Source organism: Callithrix jacchus, chromosome 22, assembly GCF_049354715.1.
Source record: "Callithrix jacchus isolate 240 chromosome 22, calJac240_pri, whole genome shotgun sequence".
Lineage (NCBI taxonomy): Eukaryota > Metazoa > Chordata > Mammalia > Primates > Cebidae > Callithrix > Callithrix jacchus.
Window position 1 is genome coordinate 17,873,536 of NC_133523.1, and position 27,305 is coordinate 17,900,840.

The 27,305-nt window shown below is 52.1% G+C and overlaps 2 protein-coding genes and 1 long non-coding RNA gene across 27 annotated transcripts; 1 reads left to right on the forward strand and 2 right to left on the reverse strand.

Moving 5' to 3' along the window:
- Window positions 1–61: 61 nt before the first annotated feature.
- RFXANK (regulatory factor X associated ankyrin containing protein) lies at window positions 62–21,723 on the forward strand. 24 transcript variants are annotated; one of them, XM_078361870.1, is made up of 12 exons: window positions 62–622; window positions 739–849; window positions 10,920–11,875; window positions 13,247–13,441; window positions 17,164–17,247; window positions 17,387–17,452; window positions 17,725–17,825; window positions 18,413–18,538; window positions 18,961–19,027; window positions 19,445–19,525; window positions 20,102–20,250; window positions 21,507–21,723. In XM_078361870.1, exons 4-12 carry the CDS (start codon window positions 13,255–13,257, stop codon window positions 21,516–21,518), a joined length of 873 nt encoding a protein of 290 aa, XP_078217996.1. In that variant the 5' UTR covers window positions 62–622; window positions 739–849; window positions 10,920–11,875; window positions 13,247–13,254; the 3' UTR covers window positions 21,519–21,723. The 24 variants fall into 24 exon arrangements, with proteins under 24 accessions (XP_078217996.1, XP_078217994.1, XP_054106363.2 ...); XM_078361868.1 differs by having other exon boundaries at window positions 62–150; XM_054250388.2 differs by having other exon boundaries at window positions 62–150; window positions 11,615–11,875.
- Window positions 4,709–11,938, reverse strand: LOC144580940 (uncharacterized). The gene is made up of 2 exons (XR_013531298.1): window positions 11,619–11,938; window positions 4,709–10,375 (listed from the first exon to the last, which is right to left on the reverse strand). It is a non-coding gene; the product is annotated as an uncharacterized LOC144580940 (long non-coding RNA).
- NR2C2AP (nuclear receptor 2C2 associated protein) lies at window positions 21,265–23,258 on the reverse strand. Of its 2 annotated transcripts, XM_078361880.1 has the most exons (6): window positions 22,873–23,258; window positions 22,668–22,758; window positions 22,333–22,438; window positions 22,194–22,261; window positions 21,790–21,906; window positions 21,265–21,421 (listed from the first exon to the last, which is right to left on the reverse strand). In XM_078361880.1, exons 1-6 carry the CDS (start codon window positions 22,908–22,910, stop codon window positions 21,293–21,295), a joined length of 549 nt encoding a protein of 182 aa, XP_078218006.1. In that variant the 5' UTR covers window positions 22,911–23,258; the 3' UTR covers window positions 21,265–21,292. The 2 variants fall into 2 exon arrangements, with proteins under 2 accessions (XP_078218006.1, XP_008985797.1); XM_008987549.5 differs by having other exon boundaries at window positions 21,265–21,906.
- Between the last annotated feature and the right edge of the window lie 4,047 nt (window positions 23,259–27,305).

The following is a 27,305-nucleotide window of genomic DNA, read 5'->3' on the forward strand; positions in this document are numbered from 1 at the left end:
GGACAGCCGCCTAAGCCTTCCCTGCGGAAACCGGATGCCGCACGACTCCAGTTCCGGTGTCAGAGGGCCCGCCCTCTCCGCTCCTCAAGTCTTCGCCGACCGGAGAGGGGTATGAAACGGAGGGAAGGAGGCACACCCGGGGGTGACGCGGTGAGGAGGGGGCGCGACGCCCCTGAGGCTGGTGGAGGGACACCCAGGCGGTAGAGGGACAAGAACTCCCTTCCTTCCTGAACCCCCTTTCCCTGGAGCAGACGAGTTGGGGGAGCCCTCCACACATTACCCACTGGGCCGCATAAACTCTTCTTTAGCCCTCTGCCCTGATGGAATCCCTCCCCTTGCTTATGTCTGAAACCAGTGCTCGGTGGCGTAGCCAAAAGAAACTCGCACTTAGACAGAAAACTTATCAGCAAGCCACCTTTACTTCCGCAGAGGGGTGCTGCTTGCTCGTTACAATCGCAAGAGCACACCGACCAGAGGAGGGACGTTTTTAATCCTAACGCAGTTCCTGTTTCTGTGTCCTTCCCTGTTGGCTGGGGTCAGACCTCACCATCTAAGCTGATCCCGATTAACTCTGCCAAACAGGGTACACGCGCGATTTGCGAAAAACAGAAGTGGAGGGGAGGTAGGATTGATTTACAACTTAGGACCAAAAAAGTTGAGTCTTCAAGAGGACTTTAGTTGTCCAAACAATTTCCCTTCTGTTTTATGTATTTCTTCCTCTTCAAATTTCTTCAACAGGATTTGGCTGTTTTTGTTGATTAGGAGCAAGAGCTTACCTAGGTGGGGACGTGGGGAAGGTTTTTGTGAGAGCTGCTTCTATGAGCCTTTGGGTTAACCCACGAATACAAGGTATGATACAGCAGCCCATAAGGATGAGAACACCTGCAACAATGGCAAGGGAGGTAAAGATTGAGGTCATGAGTCCCGTCCATTTTCCAAACCACCTTTCCATCAGGCCCGTAAAGGGGTCGTCTTTTCCAGAGTTTTCGGCTAATTCATTTGCTAGGGTGGTAAGGCCTTGTAAGGCTTTTGTGATTGTCCTGTTGGGGGCTATTTCATTAGGGATAAAAGTACAACATTGGACCCCAATCATGATACAGACTCCCCCCTTTTCCGGCTAACATCATGTCAAGGGCTATTCTACTTTCCCAGGCCATCTGGTTGGTAGTGCCTAATTGTTCAGCTCTTCCTTCAATAGCATCTCTGCTATCACTGACAAATCACTGCTGATCGTAATATATATGATAGTGGACCACCAGAATAAGATAGACTCGAACTCGAAGGCTATTTGGTTTCAAGCTTTGAATTCATTTGGTACAGCGGTGGGACTCCAATGCTGTCTATGTAAACACGGGGAATCAAAGGACCCATGAGGGTTCTCTTTTTCTTCAGGTTAATGGCTCCCCGTCTGGCTGATGAAATGCCAAGGTGAAAGGGATGGCCAATTGGATCTGAGCGCAAGTGCCACTCCAGTCACCTGGCAGTGTACCCAATACTGGTTCCCCACAATACCACCATGCATCCACTCAGGGATGGACTAGGGCCGATTGATTGGTTAGCTCTTGAAAATGTTTAGGCCCACTACATCCCATCAGGTTTCCAAGGAATGTCAAAATTTCCCCTTGCCATGAGAGACCTGAGGTAAAACTGGCACGAAGAGCTGGAAGTAAAACAGCCTTTGGGGGCTGTCCCATAGAGCTCCAGACCTTTGGGGAAAATAGTGAAGAGTGGCACATCTTGTTTCCCCAGGCTGTGGGGTGCCGGAAGGGAGCTACCGCACAGCCCATGCCTGGGTGTTTGGCCCATCCAAGTGGGAAAGGAGCAGTTTGGGTTTCTTGCCTGCCCGCTGCACAAGCGTAACAATAACAATGGCTTTTATTTAGGGTACAAATGGAATATTTAATCCATTCCAGCCAGGCATTTATATTTATACATATATAATTTTTTTTTGAGAGTCTCACTCTATTGCCCAGGCTAAAGTACAATGGCGACATCTCAGCTCACTGTAGCCTCTGCCTCCCCAGTTCAAGTGATTCTCTGCCTCAGCCTCCCAAGTAGCTGGGACTACAGGTGCCTGCCACTATCCTAGCTCATTTTTTATTTTTAGTAGAGATGGAGTTTCACCATGTTGGCCGGGCTGGTCTCAAACTCCTGACCTCAGATGATCTGCCCGCCTTGTTTTCCCAAAGTGGATTACAGGCACCAGCCACTGCACCCGGCTGCATTTACAACTGGATACCCAGTTTCTATGGCTACACTTTGCTTCAGGTCCTTGACTTCTACTAGCTAGTTTGGTTTTGTCACTGGACACGAAGTGAGAAATGGTTTGATTTTGTGGGTTTGGGGAGGGGGTAACAGTGGAAGATAGAGGAGGAGGAACAAAGCACATTTCAAAGAAGCCTAGAGGGTGACATCCACTCCTAGGCTGCAAAAGCGCTCTAAAGTGGGTGTAGGGCAGGGTATTAATAGAGGTAAGTACCGGCTGCAATGCTGAGATTGGCAATTGGAGGGGGTGGTTCCCTTGGTGCAGTGGAGGTAGGGTTTCAGGGTGGTACACCCCTCTGAGGGGGTCTAGCCCTGATACTTGGTAGTCTATATAACATCTCCCCAAGTACAGCAAAACCACCAAGGCCAGGTTCATGCCCATTCAGTGCAAGAGTCAGTTTTGTAGGCAGTGTAATTTATCCTGGAGGGACAAAGGTACTTCTCTGAAGAGGCTAGCTGTCTCTGACTTTGGAGATCCCCACAGGGCATGACAAGACAGGCATCAAATGTAATTGTTTGTGGGGGGGAGGGTGATCGGGTTACATCGATAAGATGTCCTTGGGTAGCTAAAGGAAGAAAAAGATTAAACCCCTTTGAATGTCAGTTTGGAGGCCATTGGTCCTGGAGTGACAATCTAGGACTTTGCAAGGGTTGGGACCTTTATTATTATTATTATTATTTGAGATGGGGTTTCACTGTGTTGCCCAGGCTGGTCTCAAACTCCTGAGCTCAGGCAATCAATCCACACACCTTGGCCTCCCAGTGCTGGGATTACAGGCGTGCACCACCATGCAGCACGGCTTCTTATTGTTGTTATTATTTTTTGTTTTTGAGACGGAGTTTCGCTCTTGTTACCCAAGCTGGAGTGCAATGGTGCGATCTCGACTCACCGCAACCTCCGCCTCCTGGGTTCAGGCAATTCTGCCTCAGCCTCCCAAGTAGCTGGGACTACAGGCACGCGCCACCATGCCCAGCTAATTTTTTTTGTATTTTTAGTAGAGACGGGGTTTCACAATGTTGACCAGGATGGTCTCGACCTCTTCACCTCGTGATCCACCCGCCTTGGCCTCCCAGAATGCTGGGACTACACACGTGAGCCACCGCGCCTGGCCCGGCTTACTATTTTTTTAAGAGAGGGAGTCCTGCTCCTGGCCAAGGGGTAGACCCATCCTTTTTTGGCTGTTTGGATTGTTGTTTCAGTCGTTAGGGGTAATAGCTAAGGTCCCTCCCAGGTTGGTTCGAGCTTTCCCTCTTTCTTTTTTTTTGAGACGGAGTTTTGCTGTTGTTACCCAGGCTGGAGTGCAATGGCGCAATCTTGGCTCACCGCAACCTCCGCCTCCTGGGTTCAAGCAATTCTCCTGCCTCAGCCTCCCGAGCAGCTGGGACTACAGGCGCGCACCACCATGCCCAGCTAATTTTTGTATTTTTAGTAGAGACGGGGTTTCATCTTGTTGACCAGGATGGTCTTGATCTCTTGACCTCGTGATCCACATGCCTCGGCCTCCCAAAGTGCTGGGATTACAGGCGTGAGCCACTGCGCCAGGCCGAGCTTTCCCTCTTTTAACTTTTGATAAGAATGTGATCTCAAGGCTGGTGTTGAGAATTCGAGGGGTGGAGTCTCGCTCTGTTGCCAGGCTGGACTGCAGTGGCACAATCGCCTCTTGGGTTCAAGCCATTCTCCTGCCTCAGCCTCCTGAGTAGCTGGGATTACAGGCACGTGCCACCAGGCCCAGCTAAATTTTGTTTTGGAAGAGATGGGGTTTCACCATGTTGGCCAGGATAGTCTCGATCCCTTGACCTCATGATCCACCCGCCTCAGCCTCCCAAAATACTGGGATTACAGGCGCAAGCCACCGCGCTTGGCCAAGGGGTGGGCCTATCCTTTTTCAGCTGTTTGGATTGCTGTTTCAGGGGTAAGGAGACCATGTAAGGCCCCTCCCAGGTTGGTTAGAGCTTGCCCTCTTTCCAACTTTTGATAAGGACGTGATCTCCAAACTGGTGCTGGTGCACTGGGAATTCGAGAGGTGGAGTTTGCGCTAGGAGGCCTTGAGTCCTGAGAGCGGAAACAGTAGGAGACAAACCAAATATTAGTTTTTGAGAAACTGATCTTTTGTTTCACATGTAGGAAGGTCAGTAGTGGAATTTAGATCAGACAGCCCACAGAGCATTTCATAAGGGGACAGGCCAAGATCTTTTTGAGGGGCAGTTCGGATTCTTAGTGAGGCAATGGGAAGGCATTTTGTCCATGGTAACTGGGTTTCCAAGACTAATCTGGCTAGATGATTTTTTTTTTTTTGAGATGCAGTCTCGCTCTGTCGCCAGGCTGGAGTGCAGTGGTGTGGTCTCGGCTCACTGCAACCTCCACCTCCCAGTTTGAGTGATTCTCCTGCCTCAGCCTCCCGAGTAACTGGGACTACAGGCAAGTGCCACCACACCCAGCTAATTTTTGTATTTTTAGTAGAGACAGGTTTTCACCATGTTGGCCAGGCTGGTTTCAAACTCTTGACCTTGTGATCCACCTGCCTTGGCCTCCCAAAGTGCTGGGATTAGAGGCGTGAGCCACTGGGCCCAGCCTGACTAGGTGATAGAGTTTGACTCATTCTGTTTACCGTCCCTGATGAGGGCAGGTACCAGGGAGTGTGATGTTCCCATTTTATTCCTAGTGCTTGGGTCTGCCCATCAATGATGTGTGCAGTGAAGTGGGTCCCACTGTCCGAATCAATGTGCTCTATCAGTCCAAACCTGGGTATATTATGTTCCAACAGGGTTTTGACTACATTACTGGCTGTCGCGCTTGGGAAGTATGGCTTCCACCCAACGGGTGAGATGGTCTACTATTGCTAGCAAATACTTGAGAGAGCCTACTGGGGGCGTTTCAGTGTAGTCCACTTGGGACGCTTTGGAACAGCCTCAACCCTGGGTTTCCTCCCCTGAGAGGCTGTTTCTTTAGGGCTTGCTTATTAGATTTTCTGCACACAGTGCAACCATCCGCCAGTTGCCGGGCAAGGGTCTATAATCCCCACACACCCGTCGACTCTGAGGGCTGCATCGCACAGAGCTTGAGGACCCCAGTGAGCTCGATGAAGTTGTGACAATACCTCCCTCCTGAAGGATTTAGAGAGCATTTCCCTCCCATCTGCAAGTACCCACTTCCCCTTTGGGCTTTCCTTAACTCCCGTTTTCTTTAGTTTCTCTTGGTCTGCTCGAGAGAAGATGGGGATCGCAGCTGGAGGGGGAAGATGAGGGTAAGATAGAAAATGGTGCCTCTTGGGAAGAGGCAGCTTGCTGAGCTAGTTGATCTGTGAGGTTATTTCCCTGGCTTTCAAAAGATAGGTTTTTTGGCATCTTGGGACCTGGACAACCGCAATCTCTTCTGGCAGCTGAAGATTTTCTAGTATTTGCATAATTAATTCCTTGTGGACCAAATCTTTGCCCTGACTTTTAATGAGGCCTCATTCAGTCCAGATCTTTCCAAAGGCACGGACTATTCCAAAGGCATACTTGGAGTCAGTGTAAACAGTTCCTTCCTGATTCTGCGGGGATTTTAAGGCCTGGTTTAATGCGGAGTTCACGTTTGGGCAGACCAGTTATTTGGCATTCTTCCTGATTCCACCTCTGAGAGGGTTTCCCCATCAACTAGGGAGCACCCGTTGGACCGTTTTCCTTCAGTGACCTGGGAGGAGCCGTCTATGAAGAGGTGATGCCCTGTTTGGAAGGGGGTTTCACTTAGACCCAGTCTGACTCTAGTTTAACTGATTAGATCTACGCATTGATGCTCAGGTTTTTCCTGGTTTGGATTTCCCGACAGGAAAGCAGCGGGGCTGAGTGAATTGTCAGTGGTTAGTGTTAGGTTATCCCCCTCTAATAAGATAGCTTCATATATATATTTTTTGAGATGGAGTCTCGCTCTGTCGCCCAGGCTGGAGTACAATGACGTGCTCTTGGTTCACTGCAACCTCTGCCTCCCGGGTTCATGCAATTCTCCTGCCTCAGCCTCCCAAGTAGCTGGGATTACAGGTGTATGCCACCACGCCCAGATACTTTTGTATTTTTAAGTAGAGACAGGGTTTCACCATGTTGGTCAGGCTGGTCTCGAACCCCTGACCTTGTGATCCGCCCACCTCAGCCTCCCAAAGTGCTGGGATTCCAGGCAGGAGCCACCACACTCAGCTGATAGCTTCATATTTTTAAATTCTTGAGTCAGTGAGCCGTCTTCTTGCCTTCTGATTAAGAATGGTTCTGACTGGATGAGGGGCACTTACGATGAGGTTTCCCCCAAAGGTTATGCTCCTGCTTTCTTCTGTTAGCAAGGCCTGCTGCTACGGATTGGACACATTTGGGCCATCCACGGGTTACTGGGTCAAGAATCCCTGACAGGAAGGCTATGGGCTGCCGGTGGCCTCCGTGTTTTTGGGTGAGGACCCCTAAGGCCACTCCTTTGCTTACATTAACAAAAAGGTGGAATGGCTGCTCTGAGGGCAAGGCCACAACGGGGGCAGTTACAAGTAGGTGTTTTAATTCTTTCACCTGTTGGATTTCTGATGGGGTCCAAAGGAGGGAGTATGGTTCTTCCTGAGTTTTTGATATAGGGACTTTGTTTTTAAGGCATAAGAGTCGATCCACAGATGACAATATCCAACCACTCCTAAGAATTTCCTAAGTTCCTGCTTTGTTTTGGGGAAGGCAAAGATAGGGTACCTTCATTCTGGTCCTATCTTTTGTTTACCTTGACTAATTAGGCCTAGTTTTTTTTTTTGAGACATTGTCTCTGTTGCCCAGGCTGGAGTGCAGTGGTGCGATCGCAGCTCACTGCAACCTCCAACTCCCTGTTTCAAGCGATTCTCCTGCCTCAGCCTCCTGAGTAGCTGTGATTACAGGCACGCGCCACCACGCCCAGCTAATTTTCATATTTTTAGTAGAGACGGGGTTTCACCATGTTGGGCAGGATGGTCTCAATCTCCTGACCTCATGATCCGCCTGCCTGGGCCTCCACAAAGTGCTGGGATTACAGGTGTGAGCCACCGTGCCCGGCTGTGTCCTGTTTTACCTCAGGTTCTCGGAACTGGAGTTTCTTCTTTGAGACCCACACACTTGTTCCCTCAGGAAATTTAGGAAGTTAACTGAAACTGCTGTGACTTGAAGCTTGCCATCTCCTGAAATGAGCAGGCCGCCTACGTACTGGAGTAGGCGTATGGATGAAGGCAGGCAGACGTTCTCTAGGACTTGTTTTAAAAGCTGACCAAGTTGATTTGGGGAACTCTGTACACCATTGGGGCTAGACTGTCCATTGGTACTGTTTTTGACCCAAGTGAGGGTCCCCCCACTCAAAGGCAAACATGTCCTGGCTGTCCTCTGCTAAAGGGCAACCCAAAAGACATCTTTTAAATCTATCACCGTGAACCGTTGGTGGCTGTGCGGGATTCTATTGACAGTGGTGTAAGGACTGGGAACAACAGGGTGGGAAGCCTGAACTATTTGTAAATAGCCTGGAGGTCTTGCACTGGCCAGTATGACCCATCTGCCTTCCTTAAAGGCAATACTGGGGTGTTACAACAGGACATACAGGGTTCAAGGGGGCCGTCGTGGACATGGCAATATTGGGGTGTTACAAGAGGACACACAGGGCTCAAGGGGGCCGTCGTGGACATGGCAATACTGGGGTGTTACAACAGGACATACAGGGCTCAAGGGGGCCGTCATGGACGTGGCAATATTGGGGTGTTACAACAGGACATACAGGGTTCAAGGGGGCCGTCGTGGACGTGGCAATATTGGGGTGTTACAACAGGACATACAGGGTTCAAGGGGGCCATCGTGGACATGGCAATATTGGGGTGTTGTAACAGGACATACAGGGTTCAAGGGGGCCGTTGTGGACATGGCAATATTGGGGTGTTAAAACAGGACATACAGGGTTCAAGGGGGCCGTCGTGGACATGGCTTACTTTTTTTTTTTGATATGGAGTCTCGTCCTGTCGCCAGGCTGGAGTGCAGTGGCGCGATCTAGGCTCACTGCAATCTCTGCCTCCTGGGTTCAAGCAATTCTCCTGCCTCAGCCTCCCAAGTAACTGGGATTACAGACACGTGCCACGACAGCCAGCTAATTTTTGTATTTTTTTTAGTAGAGACGGGATTTTTTTTTTACCATGTTGGCCAGGATGGTCTCACTCTCCTGACCTTGCGATCCGCCTGTCTCAGCCTCCCAAAGGGCTTCAGATGTGAACCACCAAGCCCAGCCCAAGGCCTTCAAATACAGGTTTTAAACCTATCCTGGCTTCCAAGGGAAAAATGGTATTGTTTTCTTTTGACTACTTCCCTGGAAGTTTTTAATTTGACATGGATTGGAGGAACCTGTAGCTTTCCTCAATTTCCTTCCTTCAACCGCACATCGGGATGGATGCAGCTTTCTTCCAAAATGGTAAGCAGGTTTAAGGAAGGAAGGAGTTTTTCCTGATTAACATAGAGGCCTATGCCTTCAATTAAGTCCATTCCTAAAACTAGTTCCTGCTTCGGGAGTGAACAAGAACTTAGCAGTGACCGACTTATTCTTTTTTTTTTTTTTTGAGATGGAGTTTCGCTCTTGTTACCCAGGCTGGAGTGCAATGGCGGGATCTCAGCTTACGGCAACCTCCGCCTCCTGGGTTCAGGCAATTCTCCTGCCTCAGCCTCCTGAGTAGCTGGGATTACAGGCACACGCCACCATGCCCAGCTAATTTTTTTGTATTTTTAGTAGAGACAGTGTTTCACCATGTTGACCAGGATGGTCTCGATCTCTTGACCTTGTGCCTCGGCCGCCCAAAGTGTTGGGATTACAGGTGTGAGCCACCGCGCCCGGCTGACTTATTCTTATATTTGACTTTGGTTTCCTCTAGTCATATAAATTCTTATATTTGACTGTTGCCCGGAATCCTTCCCCTTTAACTCCTGAGACAGTGAGGTCTTCTACAAGGAGCAACCCGCTTTCGAATTGACTAACAAAGTGACTACCTCCGATTTGGGTCCCACGGTTAGATTTATGAAGGGCTCCTGGTGGGAGAGATGGAAGATGTAGAGCCCCTGACCCTGCTCTTCTTCAAATGTCATGAGTGAAAGGACTTTCTTTTCCCTCTTAAAATGTCCTGGCTTTCCACACCGGAAACATCTGTTTTCCCTTTTCCCCTCCCTGTTCCCTGACTCTCAGGTTTCGTCCCTTTGCTTCCTGTGTAGTTTGGCAACCAGGTACTCAGGTACTCAGAAGCTTTACAAGTTCTATTTCCCGGGGCCTGTTGAACAGTTCCCTGTTGGAGGATAAACAGCGTAATTTTTGCTTTTTGCTTTTGCCTTTCCTCATCCCTCCATACACATACCTTTTGGGCCTCTTAAAAGTTCCTCTATGGGACGATTTATCCAATTTTCTAACTTTTGCAATTTCTTTTTTTTTTTTTTTTTTTTTGAGACGGAGATTCGCTCTTGTTACCCAGGCTGGAGTGCAATGGCGCAATCTCGGCTCACTGCAACCTCCGCCTTCTGGGTTCAGGCAATTCTCCTGCCTCAGCCTCCCAAGTAGGTGGCGAGTAGCTGGGACTACAGGTGCGCACCACCATGCCCAGCTAATTTTTGTATTTTTAGTAGAGACAGGGTTTCACCTTGTTCACCAGGATGGTCTCGATCTCTTGACCTCGTGATCCACCCGCCTCGGCCTCCCAAAGTGCTGGGATTATAGGCGTGAGCCACCGCGCCCGGCCTCTATCTTTTATAGTTTCTTTGCAATGTCCGGTCAACTATTGGTGACAAAGTGGAGCTTTAACATCTTTTGTCCCAGTGGGTATTCTATGTCCTATATGAAAATCTGTATTTTCTTATCTGTTCCTTGAGTCTGTTGAAGAATTCCATGGGTCCCTCGTCTTTCTCTCGGTGTACATTAAATGCTCGGGAAATCATTTGTGTTTGAGGAACTGATTCCCGATTCCCTTTGATTATCGTATCTCTGAGATCTCCCATGTTTTCTCGGTGGGCTGCACTGTTGTTAATTTATGCTCCGCTGCAAGGGGATTTGGACCGGGGGGTGCTCATGCTCCCCGAGTATCATAGCGGCCCTGCAGATCACGTTTCTTTTCTTTCCTGAGAATACCTAGAATAGACATTAATTCAGCCCAAGTGTGAAGTTGTGGCCCCAGAAATTGGTCAATTTGATGGTCAACTTCCAAAGGGTCATCTAACAGTGGTCTGAGTTGCTTTTTTAGATTTCTAACCTCTGAACTAGTTAAGGGGACATTTATGAAGCCAACATCCCCTTCTCCTAATGGCACTTCCCTTAAGGGAAAAGGGGCTAGCGCAGACTTGGAGGAAGAGGGGAAAGTTAAGTTTTAATATCCCTTCAGCATTGTTAGATTTCCCACTGGAGCCTTCCTGAGGAAGGGGCATATTCAGGTTGCTGTCCAGCGAGGGTGTGGGTGTCAAGGCCCATGGGGCAGGGTTATATGGGGGAGGGACTGACGGTTCAGCTTGGGACAGTGGGGTAGGTGGAGGAAGGGCTGAGTGTTTAGCTTGGGGCGCAGGGGTACAAGGGGTAGGCGAGGGAAGGCGGCCTAGAGGATCCCCTGCATCTTTATAGAATATGACTTAGCTACGTCGTCTTTGGGGTTTTGAGTTTGACTGCTTTTTTCATCTTTTAGGGGATAGAGAAGGACAGATCCTTGCCTCCAACACAGAGCATAAGCTATCTCCCCGTGAGAAACTGGACTTTTATCATTGACATACTGGATCAGGAGCTGGCATATCCAGTCCTCGCCGACCCAAACTTTGGCCAAAAGACCGAAGGTCTGAGGATGGGTTCCTTAGTCCAAATAAAACAGCAATACTTCATCATCTGCTGTCTTTTCTAGTGTTTGGTCCTTTCATTATGCTTCCAGTATTTTAGCATAAGGCCTAGGGGGCTGTCAGGGGTAATTTTATTGTCTGCTTGGCCTTTTTATAGTCCCTGTCTTATTTGGAGTATTTCCCACTCTGAAGGTTGGTGCCGTTCAATCCCTCATATTAGATTTCTTGCACTCCCGTATCCTAGAGGCTTAAACTCCCCTTTTCTCACTGGAGGTTCTTTGCACTCTTGTGAACACTCATTTTTTCCTGATTGGCCACTTCCAGGGAATTTTAGGCCCCTCTCAGCATTGGACGGTCAGTATAATCCTCCCTCCACCCCCAACCGCCTCCCCCCCCCAAGAAGTGGCCACGGAACAAAGTCCGGACTTCGCACTCGCTCCGCCCTCAATCGCGCGTCTCACTCACACACTTTCCACCTACAGAGAACCCGACCACCAAGGAATACCTTGTCGCCCCAACCGCGATGTTTCTTATCTTGGTCTGTACACAGTTACCTGGTCGCGGTGGAATTCTTCAAGATCCTCCCTACTGCCCACGTTGCTGAGAGTCCGGATTTATCATCACTTCTGGTGGGACTCGGTCCTCCCCTCCTGGGGCCACCACAAGGAGGCAGTGAGACACATCTCCCCAGGAAAGATCATCGCTAGCCCCTCCCGAAGGAGAATGGGGTCCCGGACGAACCCCCAAATGTGTCGGAAACTAGCGCTGGGGTAACCAAAAGAAACCCGCACTTGGCAAAATTCTCAGGAAGGTACCGTGACTTGTGCAGAAGGGTGCCTCCTGCCTCCGACGCAGTCGCAAGCGCATGCGGAACAAAGGAGGGAAGGCGTTTTTCATCCGCACGCAATTCCTGTTTCTGTGTCCTTCCCCTATTGGCTGCGGTTGGACCACACAATCTAAGCTGATCCCGATTGGCTAAGACTTAAACTTTTCCAAACAGGGTAAACCCGCGATTTGCGAAAAACAGACTAGGGGGAGGATTGATTTACAGCTTATGACCAGAAAATTGAGTCTTTAAGAGGAATTTAGGTGTCCCAACAGAAAGGACCCTGTTGTGGAACGGGACAGCGAAGGTACCTTGCCCCTTTAAGTTCCGGGCGCTCCGCGTACTTCCCCCACTTCTTCTGGAAAAAGCCCCGCCCATCTGCCCGAAGCCGGAGCCCCAGGGCTGCCTCTGGCAAAATTTGTGGGCGGGGTGAAGGCGAGCTGGCACAAGCGCAATGAAATTCTCAGAGCCCTTTAGTCCCCGCCCATTCCCTCCTTCGGGTGGAGAGAACACGCAGGCGCAAATGCCCTCCTAGGTCCCCAGCGGAAGCCACTCCCTCCCCTAAATCTTAAAGGGCCAGAGGCAGCACTTTACTGCTCGGGCCGTTCCTCACTTTTGGGGGGCGGGGGTGCGCACGCGCAGTGAGGGAGTTCTGGGGTGGGGGTAGCGGTCGAGTATCAAGTTGCTGTCTGTCCCGGCTGAGGAAGCCGGAGTGCTGAGGGTCCAGTCTTCAGCCTGCCTCCCACTATATCCATAAGAAGAGAAAAGTTTGTGACTTGGGCCCCCAAGTTTTGAGAGAACTGGGCTTTCGGCGCGGGGGGATACAAGAGGCTCGTGGGGAGGTGAGTGGATCTCTTGGATCGATTTGAGAGGCTCGGGTACGACTGGAGGCAATCGCCTCGTTGTTGAGCCCTCACTCATTATGGGGACCCCCCCAATAACCATAGCGAATGTTTATTGAGCTCTGCCCTTAGCAGACCACCCTGATAAGCTATGCACAGACATGATTCGTTATAGGCCTCATTTCCACATTTTGTCGAGGAGGAAACTGAGGTTCAAAGATGAAGTCACATGCCCAAGTTCTCACGGCCTATGAATTGAGGGATTCTAACCCAGACAGTTGACCCCAGAGCCCGGACTTTTAAACACTGCACGTTGCAGGTTCTTTGGTGGTGGGAAAGGGTAGACCTCAAAAGCCGTTGGACTCTGGTTTTAGTTTCCCTGGCTCTGGTAATTATTAACCTTGACCTCAGTTTACCCACCCTCACAGTGCAAGGCTGGGTATGCAGTCGGTACCTACTTTATTATAGCTGTTGATAATTATCGTCATCTCTCCCCTAATGGCACCTCCGCCAGCTTTCCCCATGGAGCCCACCCAGCCTGCAGAGGACCTCATCCTGGCGCAGCAGCCCCCTGCCTCAGAACTTGGGGAACCTGAAGACCCGGGAGAGGAGGCCACAGATGGCTCAGAGACTGTGGTGCTCAGTCTCTTCCCCTGCACCCCTGAGCCTGTGAATCCTGAACCAGATGCCAGCGTTTCCTCTCCACAGGGTAGGATACTTCCTCTGGGATTGGCCCTCTGGGATTCCATGTTAGGCCCACAATCTTGCTTTTTTTTTTAAGACAGAGTTTCACTTCTGTTGCCCAGGCTGGAGTGGTGCAATGGCATGATCCCAGCTCACTGCAACCTCCACCTCCCAGGTTCAAGGGATTCTTCTGTCTCAGTCTCCTGAGTAATTGGGATTACAGGTGCCTGGCTAATATTTTTGGTATTTTTAGTAGAGATGGGGATGTTGGCCAGGCTGATCTTGAACTCCTGATCTCAGGTGACCTGCCTGCCTTAGCCCCTCAAAGTGCTGGGATTACAGGCATGAGCTACCGCACCTGGCCCGTTTTGTTTTTTGAAACAGGGTCTTGCTCTATTACCAAGGCTGGAGTGCTGTGATGTGATCATAGTTCACTGCAGCCTCAACTTCCTGGGCTCAAGCCATCCTACCTCACTCAGCCTCCCTAGTAGCTGGGACTGTAGGCATGCAACCACACCTGGCTCATTTATTTTTTATTGAGAGGCAGAGTCTCACTATGTTGCCCAGGCTGGTCTCGAACTCCTGGCCTCAAGCAATCCTCCTGCCTCAGCCTCCTAAAGTGCTGAAATTACAGGCATGAGCCACCACTCCAGGCCAGGGTCTCTGTCTTTATGATCCACTAAAAGGACATGCCTTCCCTCTCCATTCAGTAAGGGTTTGTTTCTCTTTTTTTTGCAACTTTGTATGTATTTTTTTATTGTGGTAAACTATACCTAACATAAAAGTTTGCCATTTAAGCCAGGACTGCAGTGCCATTCAGTATCAGTAAGTGCAGTCACAGTGTTGCATAATCATCACCTCTGTCTAGAGTAGTTTCTTTTTTTTTTGAGAGGGAGTCTCGCTTCATAGCCCAGGCTGGAGTGCAGTGGTGCAATCTGGGCTCACTGCAACCTCCGCCTCCTGGGTCCCAGTTCAAGCAGTTCTCCTGCTTCAGCCTCCCAAGTAGCTGGGATTACAGGAATGAGCCACCACGCCTGGCTAAGTTTTTGTATTTTTAGTAGAGATGGGGTTTCACCATATTGGCCAGGCTGCTCTTGAACTCCTGACCTCATGATCCACCCGCCTCGGCCTCCCAATGTGCTAGGATTACAGGCATGAGCCACTGCACCCAGCCTATCTAGAATATTTTCATCACTCCAAAAGGAAACCGCATACCATAGCAGTCCGTCTCCATTCTCCTTCCATCCATCCCTGGCAACCAATCTGCTTCTATCTGTTTAGATTTTCCTGTTCTGGGCATTTCATACCAATGGGATCATACACTATGCGGCGGCCTTTTGCGTCTGGCCCCTCTCACTCAGTATCACGTTTTCAGGGTTCATCCACGTCATAGCATGGATCAGTGCTTCCTTCCTCTTTTTTTTCTTTGAGACGGAGTCTCACTCTGTTGCCCAGGCTGGAGTGCAATGGCGCAATCTCGGCTCACTGTAACCTCCGCCTCCCAGGTTCAACCGATTCTCATGCCTCTGCCTCCCTAGTAGCTGGGATTACAGGCGTGCACTACCACACCCAGCTAATTTTTGTATTTTTTGTAGAGACGAGGTTTTGCCATGTTGCCCAGGCTGGTCTGGAACTCCTGGGCTCAAGTGATCTGCTGGCCTCCACTTCCGAAAGTGCTAGGATTACAGACGTGAGCCACAGTGCTCGGCGTTTCACACCTGTTTTTAATTCTTTGAGGGTAGATAGCTAGGAATGGAATTGTTGGGTCAGATGGTCATCCTGTTTTACTTACTGAGGAACTGAGAATTTATTTTTGTTTTTATTTTTATTTTATTTGTTTGAGACAGAATCTCACTGTCACCCAGGCTGGAATGCAATGGCTCGATCTTGGCTCACTGCAACCTTCAGCAATTCTCCAGCCTCAGCCTCCTGAGTAGCTGGGATTACAGGAGCGCACCACCATCCCCGACTAATTTTTGTATCTTTAGTAGAGATGGGGTTTCACCATGTTGGCCAGGATGGTCTGGAACTCCTGACCTTGTGATTCGCCTGCTTCAGTCTCCCAAAGTGCTGGGGTTAGAGGCCTGAGCCACCATGCCTGGCCCTGAGGATTTATTTTTGATTGGAGTCCTAAAATATGCCTAATTCAGTTCCCTCCCAGGACCTTTGTTGCTGCCACTCCTTCTGTCTGGAATGCTCTTCCTACACTTCTTCCTATAGGGGATTTCCCCCCTCCCCTTGCCTCCTTTCTTGAGATGGAGTCTGCTTTCTTCTTGAGATGGAGTCTTGCCCTGTTGTCCAGGCTGCGGTGCAGTGGCACTGTCTTGACTCACTGCTACCTCTATCTCCTGGGTTAAGGCAATTCTCCCTCGGCCTCCCGAGTAGCTGGGATTACAGGCGTGTGCTACCACACCAGCTAATTTTTGTATTTTTTTTTTAAGAGTCGGGGTTTCACCATGTTGGCCAGGATGGTCTCAATCTCCTGACCTCGTGATCCGCCCGCCTCGGCCTCCCAAAGTGCTGGAATTACAGGCGTGAGCCACCGTGTCCAGTTCCTGTAACTGATTTCTTTGACTTCTTAAGATCTTGGTGGTGTCACTTTGGGGAGGCCCTCCTGTTACCGCCTTGTCTAAGAATGACTCAGTCCTTGTGCTCCCTTCTTTCTGTCCTCTGCAACCTGCTTTTAAATTCTTTTTTGTGTGTGTGATGGTGTTTTGCTCTTGTCGTCCAGGCCAGAGTGCAATGGCACAATCTTGGCTCACTGCAACCTCCGCCTCCGAGGTTCAAGCAATTCTCCTGCCTCAACCTCCCCAGTAGCTGGGCTTACAGGCGTCTGCCACCACTCCCAGCTAATTTTGTGTTTTTAGTAGAAACGGTGTTTCACCATGTTGGTCAGGCTGGTCTCAAACTCCTGACCTCAAGCGATTCGCCTACCTTGGCCTCCCAAAATACTGGAATTACAGGTGTGAGCCACTGTGCCCAGCCTTAAATTCTTTTGAACACTTACTTCCACTTGAAGTTTTTTATTATTTCTCTATGCCTGATGCACCTACTTGACCCTGGAATCCCCAGAGGGCAAAAACGATGTCTTGTTTGCCCAGAACATTGCTAGGCAGGGAGGAGAGAGATGCACGCTGGGTATTCAAGAGAGTAGTGTGAGTGAGTGGTGGAGCCCCAGCCACTGCCTTTCATAGCTCCCAGACCCAAGGGAGATACCAAAGGCAGTGGCATGATGGCTCATGCCTGTCATCCCAGCACTTTGGGAGGCCGAGGCACAAGAATCTCTTGAACCTAGGAAACGGAAGTTGCAGTGAGCCGAGATTGTGCCATTGCACTTCAGCCTGGGTGACAGAGCAAGACTCCATCTCAAAAAAAAGGGCTGGGCATGGTGGCTAACACCTGTAATCCCAGCACTTTGGGAGGCCAAGGTGGGCGGATTACAAGGTCAGGAGTTTGAGACCAGCCTGACCAACATGGTGAAAGCCATCTCTACTAAAGATACAAAAATTAGCTGGGCATGGTGGTGGGCACCTGTAATTCAAGCTACTTCGGAGGCTGAGGCAGGAGAATCACTTGAACCCATGAGGCAGAGGTTGCAGTGAGCTGAGATTATACCACTGCACTTCAGCCTGGGTGACAGAGCAAGACTCCGTCTCAAAACAACAACAACAAAAAACGGATGGGCTTCTGTCCTGAAGCCCCAGAGACATCTACCCAGGGGAAACTGAGGCCTGTCGTCTCTCCCAGCAGGCAGCTCCCTGAAGCACTCCACCACTCTCACCAACCGGCAGCGGGGGAACGAGGTGTCGGCTCTGCCGGCCACCCTAGACTGTGAGTGGGCCCATGGTCCCCAACAAGGAGAGGAGTAGGAGGGTGGGAGGGCCTGTGAGGAACAATTGTGGACAGAGGGTAAACCGAGGCACAGAGAAGCGAGGGGATGAGTGAGGACTCTGCCTCTGTCCTGCCCCAGCCCTGTCCATCCACCAGCTTGCAGCGCAGGGGGAGCTGGACCAGCTGAAGGAGCATCTGCGGAAAGGTGCGTGTCACACGCATGTACTGGCATGTCTGCGCCTGGCTGGTGTGTGCATATGGGTGTCCATGCCCATCTATGATGCTCACATGACCTGTGAGTGTCCACGTGTGGCTGTATCTACCTGTGTGTATGAATGTGTCCATGTATGTCCATCAACATATGCTCCCTTCCCGTTCCCCTGTCTAACCCCAGCCCCCCACCTCGTCCCCTTTGGCAGCCCTCGGGATAGGGGGCAGGGGTGCAGCCTGGTGGTATCACCTGCCCCTTCCTGCCAGGTGACAACCTCGTCAACAAGCCGGACGAGCGTGGCTTCACCCCCCTCATCTGGGCCTCAGCATTTGGAGAGATCGAGACTGTTCGTTTCCTGCTGGAGTGGGTGCGTCCCAGCCCAGCTGCGGGGTTCCTGGGAACCTTAGGGTGGGCTGGGGTCTTGGCTATGTCTGCTAGTGCCTTGTGTTTAAGATGTGGCTGCTGGCCGGGAGCAGTGGCTCACAGCTGTAATCCCAGCACTTTGAGAGGCAGAGGCAGGCAGATCACTTGAGGTCAGGAGTTCGAGACCAGCCTGGCCAATATATGAAACTCCATCTCTGGCCGGGCACAGCGGCTCATGCCTGTAATCCCAGCACTTTGGGAGGCTGAGGCGGGCAGATCACGAGGTCAGGAGATAGAGACTATCCTAGCTAACACGGTGAAACCCCATTTCTACTAAAAATGCAAAAAATTAGCAGGGCGTGGTGGCAGGCGCCTGTAGTCCCAGCTACTCAGGAGGCTGAGGCAGGAGAATCGCATGAACCCAGGAGGCAGAGGTTGCAGTGAGCTGAGATTGTGCCACTGCACTCCATCCTGGGTGACAGAACAAGACCCCGTCTCAAAAAAAAAAAAAAAAAGATGTGGCTGTCATGGGGTACCCCAGGATTCCTGGTTATGTCCCAGCCCATCCCACCACTGCCCCCGTCCCTGCAGGGTGCCGACCCCCACATTCTGGCCAAAGAGCGAGAGAGCGCCCTGTCACTGGCCAGCACAGGCGGCTACACAGACATCGTGGGACTGCTGCTGGAGCGGGACGTGGACATCAACATCTACGATTGGGTAAGGGACTGCCAGCCCCGGGTACCTCTCAGCCTCCTGGCCTCCATTCCTGCCTCAAACGTTCACAGAGCACCTGAAAGGTGCAGGCCTGCTCTGTGTGCTGAGAATACAAGACAGCCCCATTCCTAGCCTCACAGAGCTCCCGGTGCGGGGAAGGCAGGCATGGACACAGGCAGCTCAGATGCAGTGGATTGTGCTGTGATGGCAGATGCACAGGCGGCTGCAGGAGCCCAGTGAGGCCAAGGGAAGTCAAAGAGGGCTTCCTGGAGGAAGGTGTCTAAGCTTGAGACCCCAAGAAGTGAGATGGGCCCAGTGATGAGCAGGAGGAGGAACCATATTAAATTGGAGGCCAGAGAGAGTACAAGGCATTGTGAGAATCGAAGAGGTAAATCTTTGGTTTCTCCTGCCCCTACCCACAACAGAATGGAGGGACGCCACTGCTGTACGCTGTGCGTGGGAACCATGTGAAATGTGTTGAGGCCTTGCTGGGTGAGTGGGAGTCGGACTGGCCCTGGGGTCCCAGGGCTCCAGTGGGCCCTGCGGGAATCCTGAGGGCAGGGAGACACCCAGGTGTTGCTGGAATGTTCTTGGGATGGGTGGTCACTACCTGCTCTTCTCGGAGGGTGGATCAGAGGGGAGGAGGTGGGAGGACCGCCCAGGATTCGGAGTCTGAGTCTAGGATCTGGCCAAGAGGCTGAGCACCTCCTCTCGCCATGGCTCAGAGACTCCAGCCACCTTCCTCAGTAGAGACCGAGATAGCAGAGGTTGGATTCTTGTCAAAGGCCACATGGGCAGACCCACGGCTGCACTGTGGCGAATGAGGGGTGCCACGCAATCTCCCAGGTCCCAAGCCCTCATTCTGGATTCCCAGGCCCCACCCTCCAGCGCCCTCCCTCTGCCTTGCAGCCCGAGGTGCTGACCTCACCACCGAAGCCGACTCTGGCTACACCCCGATGGACCTCGCTGTGGCCCTGGGATACCGGAAAGGTCGGCCTGAGACACACGGAGGAGCAATGAGGTCCCTCCCATAGGCAGGGTGACCATAAAGGGATACACAGGACACCCCCCACCAGTGGTCAGATGCCAGCCGGAAGAGTGTTCGCATTAGCAGGTGTCAAGCACTGCAGTGTGTCCTGCCTTGGCACATCCCAGTCCTGGCTCTTGGGGCTCCACGTGTGCTGGGGTAGAGAGGACAGCTGGGGCCATCATGGGGGACACACAGGCACAGAGAGTCCCAAAGAGGGGCCTCATCAAAGAGCCCCAAAGTGGCCAACAGAAGTCAGGGAGGGCTTCCTGGAGGAAGGTGTATAAGCTAGAGACCCCAAGAAGTGAGATGGGCCCAGGCTTGGGAATGGGGTGTCAGGGAAGGAAGGATTCTGGGGGACCTAAAGGGAGGGAGGATGGCATCCAGGTGGGAGGAGCGGCCTCTGTGGAGGCCTGGCAGTGAGGACACCAAGGGACAGGCAGCCAGGCCACAGTGCACAGGGCCGCAGAGGCGGGCAGTGGGTTTGCACAGGGGCCGTAGGCAGACCCAGTGTGACTCCATTTCCTCTGTCACAACAGGACTCAACTTTCCCATCCATAAAATAGGGAAATCCCAATCGAACCGACCCCCTGGGGTCATGGTGGCGATAAAGGGCTTCGGAAGGCCCCCTCCTTCCTTTGGAGTTTTACTGTTTGAAGTAATTCCTCGTCCTTCCTATTTTGCGGAAGTTTGTGTTTGCTCTGTCGCCCAGGCTGGAATGAGGTGGTGCGGTCACACCTCACTGCAGCCTTGACCCCTCCCAGGCTCAAATGATCCTCCCACTACAGCCTCCTGAGTAGCTGGGACCACAGGCATTCACTACCATGCCTGGCTAATTTTTTTTTTGAGACGGTGTCTTGCTCTGTTGCCCAGGCTGGAGTGCAGTGGCACAATCTTGGCTCACCACAACCTCTGCCTCCCGGGTTCAAGCGATTCTCCTGCCTCAGCCTCCCGAGTATCTGGGATTACATATGGCGCACACTACCATGCATGCCTGGCTAATTTTTTGTTGTTGCTTTTTTGGAAGAGACAGGTCTTGCTATGTTGCCCAGGCTGGTCTCAAACTCCTGGGCTCAAGCGATCCTTCTGCCTCAGCCTCCTGAGTAGCTGGGACTGCTGGTCTCAAACTCCTGGGCTCAAGCGATCCTTCTGCCTCAGCCTCCTGAGTAGCTGGGACTACAGGCATGCACCACTCTACCTAGCTAATTTTTAAAATCTTTTTATTTTGTTTTATTTTATGTATTTTTTGAGACAGAGTCTAGCTCTGTCATGCAGGCTGGAGTGCAGTGGCATGATCTCAGCTCACTGCAACCTCTGCCTCCCAGGCAAACAAAATTCTCCTGCCTCAGCCTCCCATTCAGATTACAGGCACCTACCACCACACCCAGCTCATGTTTGTAGTTTTAGTAAAGACAGGGTTCCACCATGCTGGCCAGGCTGGTCTTTCCTGACCTCAGGTGATCCGCCCACCTTGGCCTCCTGAAGTGCTGGGATTACAGGCATGAGCCACTGAGCCCAGCCTAATTTTTAATTTGTTTTTTTTTTTTTTTTGGTAGAGACTGGGTTTTGCTATGTTGCCCAAGCTGGCCTCAAATTCCTGAGCTCAAGCAGTCCTCCCCCATCGGCCTCCCAAAGTACTGAGATTACAGGTGTGAGCCACCATGCCCAGGCTCACCTTTTCATAAAAGTCCCAATTCACTCATTTTGCTTGGTAGGAAATATTTTTATAATCATAGTTCTGAAAAGCCACAGAAATGCATTTTTATAAACTTAGGGGAGGTAGGGTTCCTGGGATGGGGCCTCCTTCCTCCCAGCTTTGCTCTGTAATGCTGGCCTCCGTAGGGATCCCTGTTTGTCCCCTAAGGGGAGAGTGCAGGTTGGCCCACACCTCCGCACCCCTCCCAATTCAAGCTCACAGCCCACCTTTTCCCTGCCCCATTTCAGTGCAACAGGTGATCGAGAACCACATCCTCAAGCTCTTCCAGAGCAACCTGGTGCCCGCTGACCCTGAGTGAAGGCCGCCCGAGGGGGATCAGACACTCAGGGAACAAAACGGTCAGCCAGAGCTGGGAAAACCCAGAACTGGCTTCAATGGCAGCTCCTGGACAGGCGGTGGAAGGGGACCCTTCCTTAGAGGAACCAATAAACCTTCTGTGCAGAACTTGAGGGAATTTGCTGTGCTTCCTGGAGGGCTTCCTGGAGGAGGCAGCCCCCGGAGGTCTCACACCTTCTTCCCGAGCACCCGCAGGTGGTAGATGACCACACGGCCAAAAAAGTCAGTGGCATCCTCAAAAGTCAGCTTCAGCCGATCCACCTCAGCAACTGGTATGGGGAAGGTGTGAGCGTGGACAGTCAAGGGCAACAGGTGATTTCTGGTTTCCCACCCACAGGCTCCCACCCCTCCCAGACCCAGCTCGGACTCCACCGATGTGGTGGGTAAACTGAGGAAGCTGCAGGCCCCTCTAAGCCTCTCACACAGAACAGGTGGTCATCAGCCCCATTTTACAGATAAAGTGATGGAGGCCTAGAGTCACATGTTCAGGGTCACATTGGGGTTCCCATTCAGGTTTGGGTGAGTCCAAAGCTTCCAGAGGCACAGACCACCCCACCCCAGAAGCAGGGGCAGGATATCTGAAGCGAGTTGTTGTCCTCAGGGAAGAAGTCTACAATCTTGTGAAGGGCCTGACTGCCCTGTGAACCTGCAGCAAAGACAGACACTGAGTGTCTGGGGCGACCCCTGGAACCCCCACCACCCAGAGCCTCCTAGTACCTTCCAGGCAGCCCCGGTGACTGGAGAAGCCACCCTGAAACTGGATCTGCAGCTGGGAGACACGGACGAGCTGGGGAAACTCCAGTGTCACCCACTGGGAGGGGCCCTGGAAGCAGACAGGGAAACTGAGGCACGAGCTCACTGCAGGCACAGAGCCCTGCTATGCCTGTCTCATTCACAGAGTCTTTGGAGGGGGCAGTGCCGGAGGAGAGGGAAATTCGGCACATGTTCCTTTCCTGGTCACCCATGCGGGCCCCCTGACATTCTCAAGGCATCCCAAACCCCTGAATCTGAGTCACCCCAGAGACCACCGAGGGTGGAGGGAGGCGCCTCACCTGGTCCGAGTTCCAACATGTCTCCTCGTTCTGGTCGAAAAGATGTTTTTTTCCAAACTGCCGGGTGTTGCGATTCAGCACCGAACTCACCCTGGAGGCACCAGGATCAGGGCGAAAACAAGAGGCTGAGCCCAGCTCTCAGCGTCGCAGAGGGTTCGACCCCAGGCTGAGGGCCTCACCACGGCCTGTCCCCACAGACTCTTACCTGCTCACTGTCTCTGCACAAACCAAAGAGTGGGTCATGTCGCTTCCACAAGACTTCGCAGGGCTTAGGATTTGGCACAGCCTTGGTTCAAATCCCGGCTCCTCCTCAAGCCACAGGGGGCGCGATCTTGGCCACGCCTTGGCCTGCACGTCCTCACCAGTAATTTAGGACTAGAACCTCCACTCCCTCGCCCGCCCCAGTCCTAAAAGTCGCCTCAATCAATACCCTGCTGGAAAATTTGGGAGGGGATCAGAGAAACCGCCAATGACCGGAGGTCAGGCCTTTCACCCACGGTTTTGGGGCGCGGTGGCTTTTTGTGCGAGCCTGTTTCTCTGCGAACAGCTCTTGGAGCCAAATCTCGGGACCCGGAACCGCGCGGGCTTGACGCATGCGTGTTGTAATTGAGGCCCCGACCGCTGTCGCTCTTGGGGCGGGGCTTGATTCTGCCCCGCCCCTTCATCACCGCATCTTAAAGGGTCCGGGTTCAATGATTGAATTTCCCTTGGTTCCCTTGAAGCTGTAGGGAAAAGGCTAGCTGCGCGCGGGGCGCTGTCCTTAGGCGTCTGAAGGCGTGGAGCACTGATTTTGACTGATTTTTGAATGAGAGAGACTTCTTTTTTATTTTTATTTTTTTTGACAGTGGTGCGATCTCGGCTCACTGCGACCTCTGCTTCCCAGGCTCCAGCAATCCTCCTACGTCAGCATTCCGAATACTTGGAACTGGCAAGTGCGAGCCACCGCGGCCGGCTAATTTTTTTTTTTTTTTTTGTAAACATGAGGTTTTGCCATGTTGCCCAGACTGGTCTCGAACTCCTGGGCTCAAGCCATCAGCCCACCTCAGCCTCCCAAAGTGCTGGGATTACAGGTGTGAGTCACCGCGCCTGGCCAGAGACACTTCCTATGACGAACGATGTCCTTCTTCCTACTCCAAGAAGTCAGCTGCATCTATCCCTAACAGCCAAATGCAGCCTGAGAATCCCTGAACTTCACTGCCTCCCGGATGCCAAAGGCAGAGTTGTGGAAAGGACCTCCATGTTGGGAGTATCGGAAGTCCTCATAAACCCCTTGTGTTCTTGTTGGGACAGAGGAGCCCTGGCTTCCAAGTTTGTCTTTCCCAGAAAATGCTGCTGGGACATCAAGGAAGGCTTCTTGGAGGAGGGAGCACACGAGATGGGTGTTCTTTTGCTTGATTTTTGGGACAGAGTCTCGCTCTGTTCCCCAGGCTGGAGTGCAGTGGGGCGATCTCCGCTCACCACAACCTCCACCTCCTGGGTTCAAGCTATTCTCCTGCCTCAGCCTCGTAAGGTCTGACCGTGCCATGGACGGCATGGTGACCCCTGTGAGGCACACATCCACCTCTGGAGGGCCTTCAGGAATTAGAAAACCTGAAGTAACTGGAAAGTGGAGGGACCATCAACCCCTGCGGCGCCTAACTAACCCGACACATTCCTCTCTTGTTTCTTATTCCAGCCTCAATTGACAAGGCCATTGGCCTTTATAACCATAAGGGACCTTGGTCAACCTCGTGAGTCCAGATCCTATGACCCTCTCCCAGCTTGCAAACCCATGACCAGCTTGCAAAAAACCACCCTAAACTAACTTCCCACTTTTTACCCCAAACCTATAAAACCAACTCCTATTCCTTGCCCTCCTCTGACTCACTTTTCCAACTCAGCCTGCCCGCACCCGGGGAATAAACAGCCACGTTGCTCACACAAAGCCTGTTTTGAGGGTCTCTTCATTCAGAGCACACGTTTTAACAGCTTCCCGAGTAGCTGGGATTACAGGCACGTGCTACCACATCCGGCTAATTTTTCTATTTTTTAGTACAGATGGGGTTTCACTATGTTGGCTAGGCTGGTCTCGAACTCCTGACCTTGTGATCTGCCAGCCTTGGTCTCCCAAAGTGCTGGGATTACAGGGGTTAGCCACAATGCCCAGCCTGCAAGGTGGGTTTTGAAGCATGAACAGGAGTTTTCCAAGCCAGATTACACAAAGCCTCAGACACCAGGCTGCAGATTTGGTTCACTGATTCAGTAGACAACTCCGGCAACCTCTGCTGTCACTCACATGCCCAGCCCTGTGCTGGATGATGCTGGGGACAACAAGATGCCTGAGCTCCAGCCCTGTCCCAGAGGAGCCCTCGATCTGGGCAAGACAGAGGTAGACACAGACACTCCTAGCCACGAGGGAGAGACGGGGCTAGAGGAGCAGGGGCTCTACCTGGAGGAAGGGCTTCCTGGGAGAGAGGATATTGGAAATGAACCTTAATAGTGTGTGAGGGGGCCAGGAATTCACAAGGGTGAGAAAATCTGGAGTGGGGAGGGTGCTTAGCATAAGCAAAGGCCTAATTGGGTGAAAGACCATGAATTTGAATAAAATATGTGGAGCCACTTCCTGCTGGGCTGGGAGAAGTCGGGAAGGTGTTGGTGAAAGGGCGGGACACTATCCTTTCTGCATGAATGGAGGGTTCCAAGACAGAGCAGCCACTGGCAAGAGACTGTTGTTCCTGGCTTTAGCTAAATGGACTGGCAGCCAGCTCCTTTCTTCAAGAGCTGGAGGAATGGTCCTCCTGGCATTCTACTAGCGTCTACCGAAACCCACCCCAGGCAGAGGGGGGCGGGGGGAGCTGGGCGGGAAAGTGGGTCAGCAGCAGAAGGCCTGTCCCTTCAAGCCCTGCCTGCCAGGGCTTTCCACATTTAGACAGTCTGGTGCCATCCAAACCCAACTTTGCTGGTCTCAGGGCTGGGGCTGGAGGTGACAGGAAACCCTAGCCACAACCTCACCCTCTGGAGGAAGTTAGGAAGAACAGGGACAGGAGAGCTCAGATCTGGTTCAAATCCTGGCTGGACCACTCATTGGCTGTGTGACCTTAGAAAAGCACCTTGACCTCTGTGAGCCTCAGTTTTCTCATCTGTGAAATGGGGGGAATTCTATTAACTGTTGGAGAACTCCGTGGGTTCTTCAGGTTGACATGTAGCAACAGTAGCTGATGTGCACTAGTCCACTGTGTATCTGACTTAAAGCCATGTTCGTCTCCACCCACTGGCTCGTTAAACCTTCCATGGCTGGTCCCTGTCATTCCCATTTTGTAGCCAAGGACACATCAACTTAGCCAAGGCCCCCTAGTGAGGATATGCATGGCTCCAGGGCTCTCCACACCACTCCTGGCTTTGGCATGCCGCTTCCTTGCCCACGGGTATGAGGCCAGCTCCATACCCTCTTCCCGCCTCCTCACCCCACTGGCGCCTGGGCATGAAAGAGCCTCCTGTTTCTCCAGGGAATTAGCAGCTCTGGGATCCCAGCAGGGCGGCCAAAAATGGTCCATTCATTCGCTTGAGTGAGGAGAGACTAGGGGCTCCCACCCCACCACAGGGAATGGGGCAGGGAGGGCTCAAGGTCCAAAAGCAGCTCCTCTGGTTCACTTGGGGAAACCGAGGCACAGAAAAGCAAAGTCGTTTGGCTAAGATCACCAAAGGGAACTGGGAAGCCAACCCAAGTCTGAGTCTCAAGTTCCCCTAACTGGGCTGAGTTCAGCATTTTTCTGGCGAGAAATTGGAGGCTCAGAGAGGGTCAGGGATTTGCTGAAGTCACACAGCAAGTTTGGGTCAGCAGGGACTCTCTGCCTTAGTGGTGTCTGGGGAGGCAGACCCACCAATGCAGAAAACAGGTCCTTCTGTCCATGATTTCATTATCCTGGAGCAAGGCAGGGAATAGCCCTCAGATAGCTTCAAGCCTGTTTCCCCACTGGGAAATGGATACAATAATTTCCTTAAGGTCTTAGCCTGGGATATCTGCAAGGGAGGGTTTGATGGGATTCCCTGAGCCTGGGGACCCCCATCCGGCAGGCCTGGGTCTGATTTACCTACTGGGGCCCATCAGGACCCCTCCTGGAGAACACTCACACAGTGCTAGCTGGGATTGAGTCCTGGTACAGTGCAAGCCCGGGTCCCACTGGAGTTGACAGCGGGAGTGAGAGGGTTGGCTGGGTGTGCAGGGATTCAGGTGGGCATGTATGAGAGCACCAGGGGCTGTGTGTTGTGTGGCCGGTTGTAGCAGTGGCTAGGAGGGCTAATGATCTTGGGGCTGGTGGCATTGGCGCTGGTGTGATGCAAACATGGTTTTGTGCTCACTACCTGTGGGTGTGTCTTTGGCTGGGAACCTGGCTGGGTGTGAGCAACGTGGGGCCAACGTGCACTGCTGCTGGCAGAAGGGTGAAGGTGCAGGGGATGTGAGCAGCAGTGGGTGTGTTTGCACGTGGAGGGACTCTGGTGCAGCCCAGTTCATAGCTTTGCCTTTGGTTGTGGAGCAAGTGTGACTGGTGTGTGGCCCAGGCCGGGTATGGTTGTGTGTAGCCTGACCAGGTCGGTTGTACATGTGATTGAGTGTGGCCCGGTGTGGTTGTGCGTGACCGGGTGTGGTTGTGCATGACT

What these genes read in the sequence shown, in the direction of transcription:
- RFXANK (XM_078361870.1), top strand. Translation starts at nt 13,255, where the DNA reads ATGGAGCCCACCCAGCCTGCAGAGGACCTCATCCTGGCGCAGCAGCCC. An exon ending in GAAGGAGCATCTGCGGAAAG is followed by an intron (nt 17,453 to 17,724) that starts GTGCGTGTCACA and finishes CCTTCCTGCCAG; the next exon opens with GTGACAACCTCGTCAACAAG. An exon ending in GGCCCTGGGATACCGGAAAG is followed by an intron (nt 19,526 to 20,101) that starts GTCGGCCTGAGA and finishes CTGTCACAACAG; the next exon opens with GACTCAACTTTCCCATCCAT.
- NR2C2AP (XM_078361880.1), bottom strand. Translation starts at nt 22,910, where the DNA reads ATGACCCACTCTTTGGTTTGTGCAGAGACAGTGAGCAG. An exon ending in TGTGCAGAGACAGTGAGCAG is followed by an intron (nt 22,759 to 22,872) that starts GTAAGAGTCTGT and finishes TGGTGCCTCCAG; the next exon opens with GGTGAGTTCGGTGCTGAATC. An exon ending in TGCGGGTGCTCGGGAAGAAG is followed by an intron (nt 21,422 to 21,789) that starts GTGTGAGACCTC and finishes CTCTCCCCTTAG; the next exon opens with GGGACAAACAGGGATCCCTA.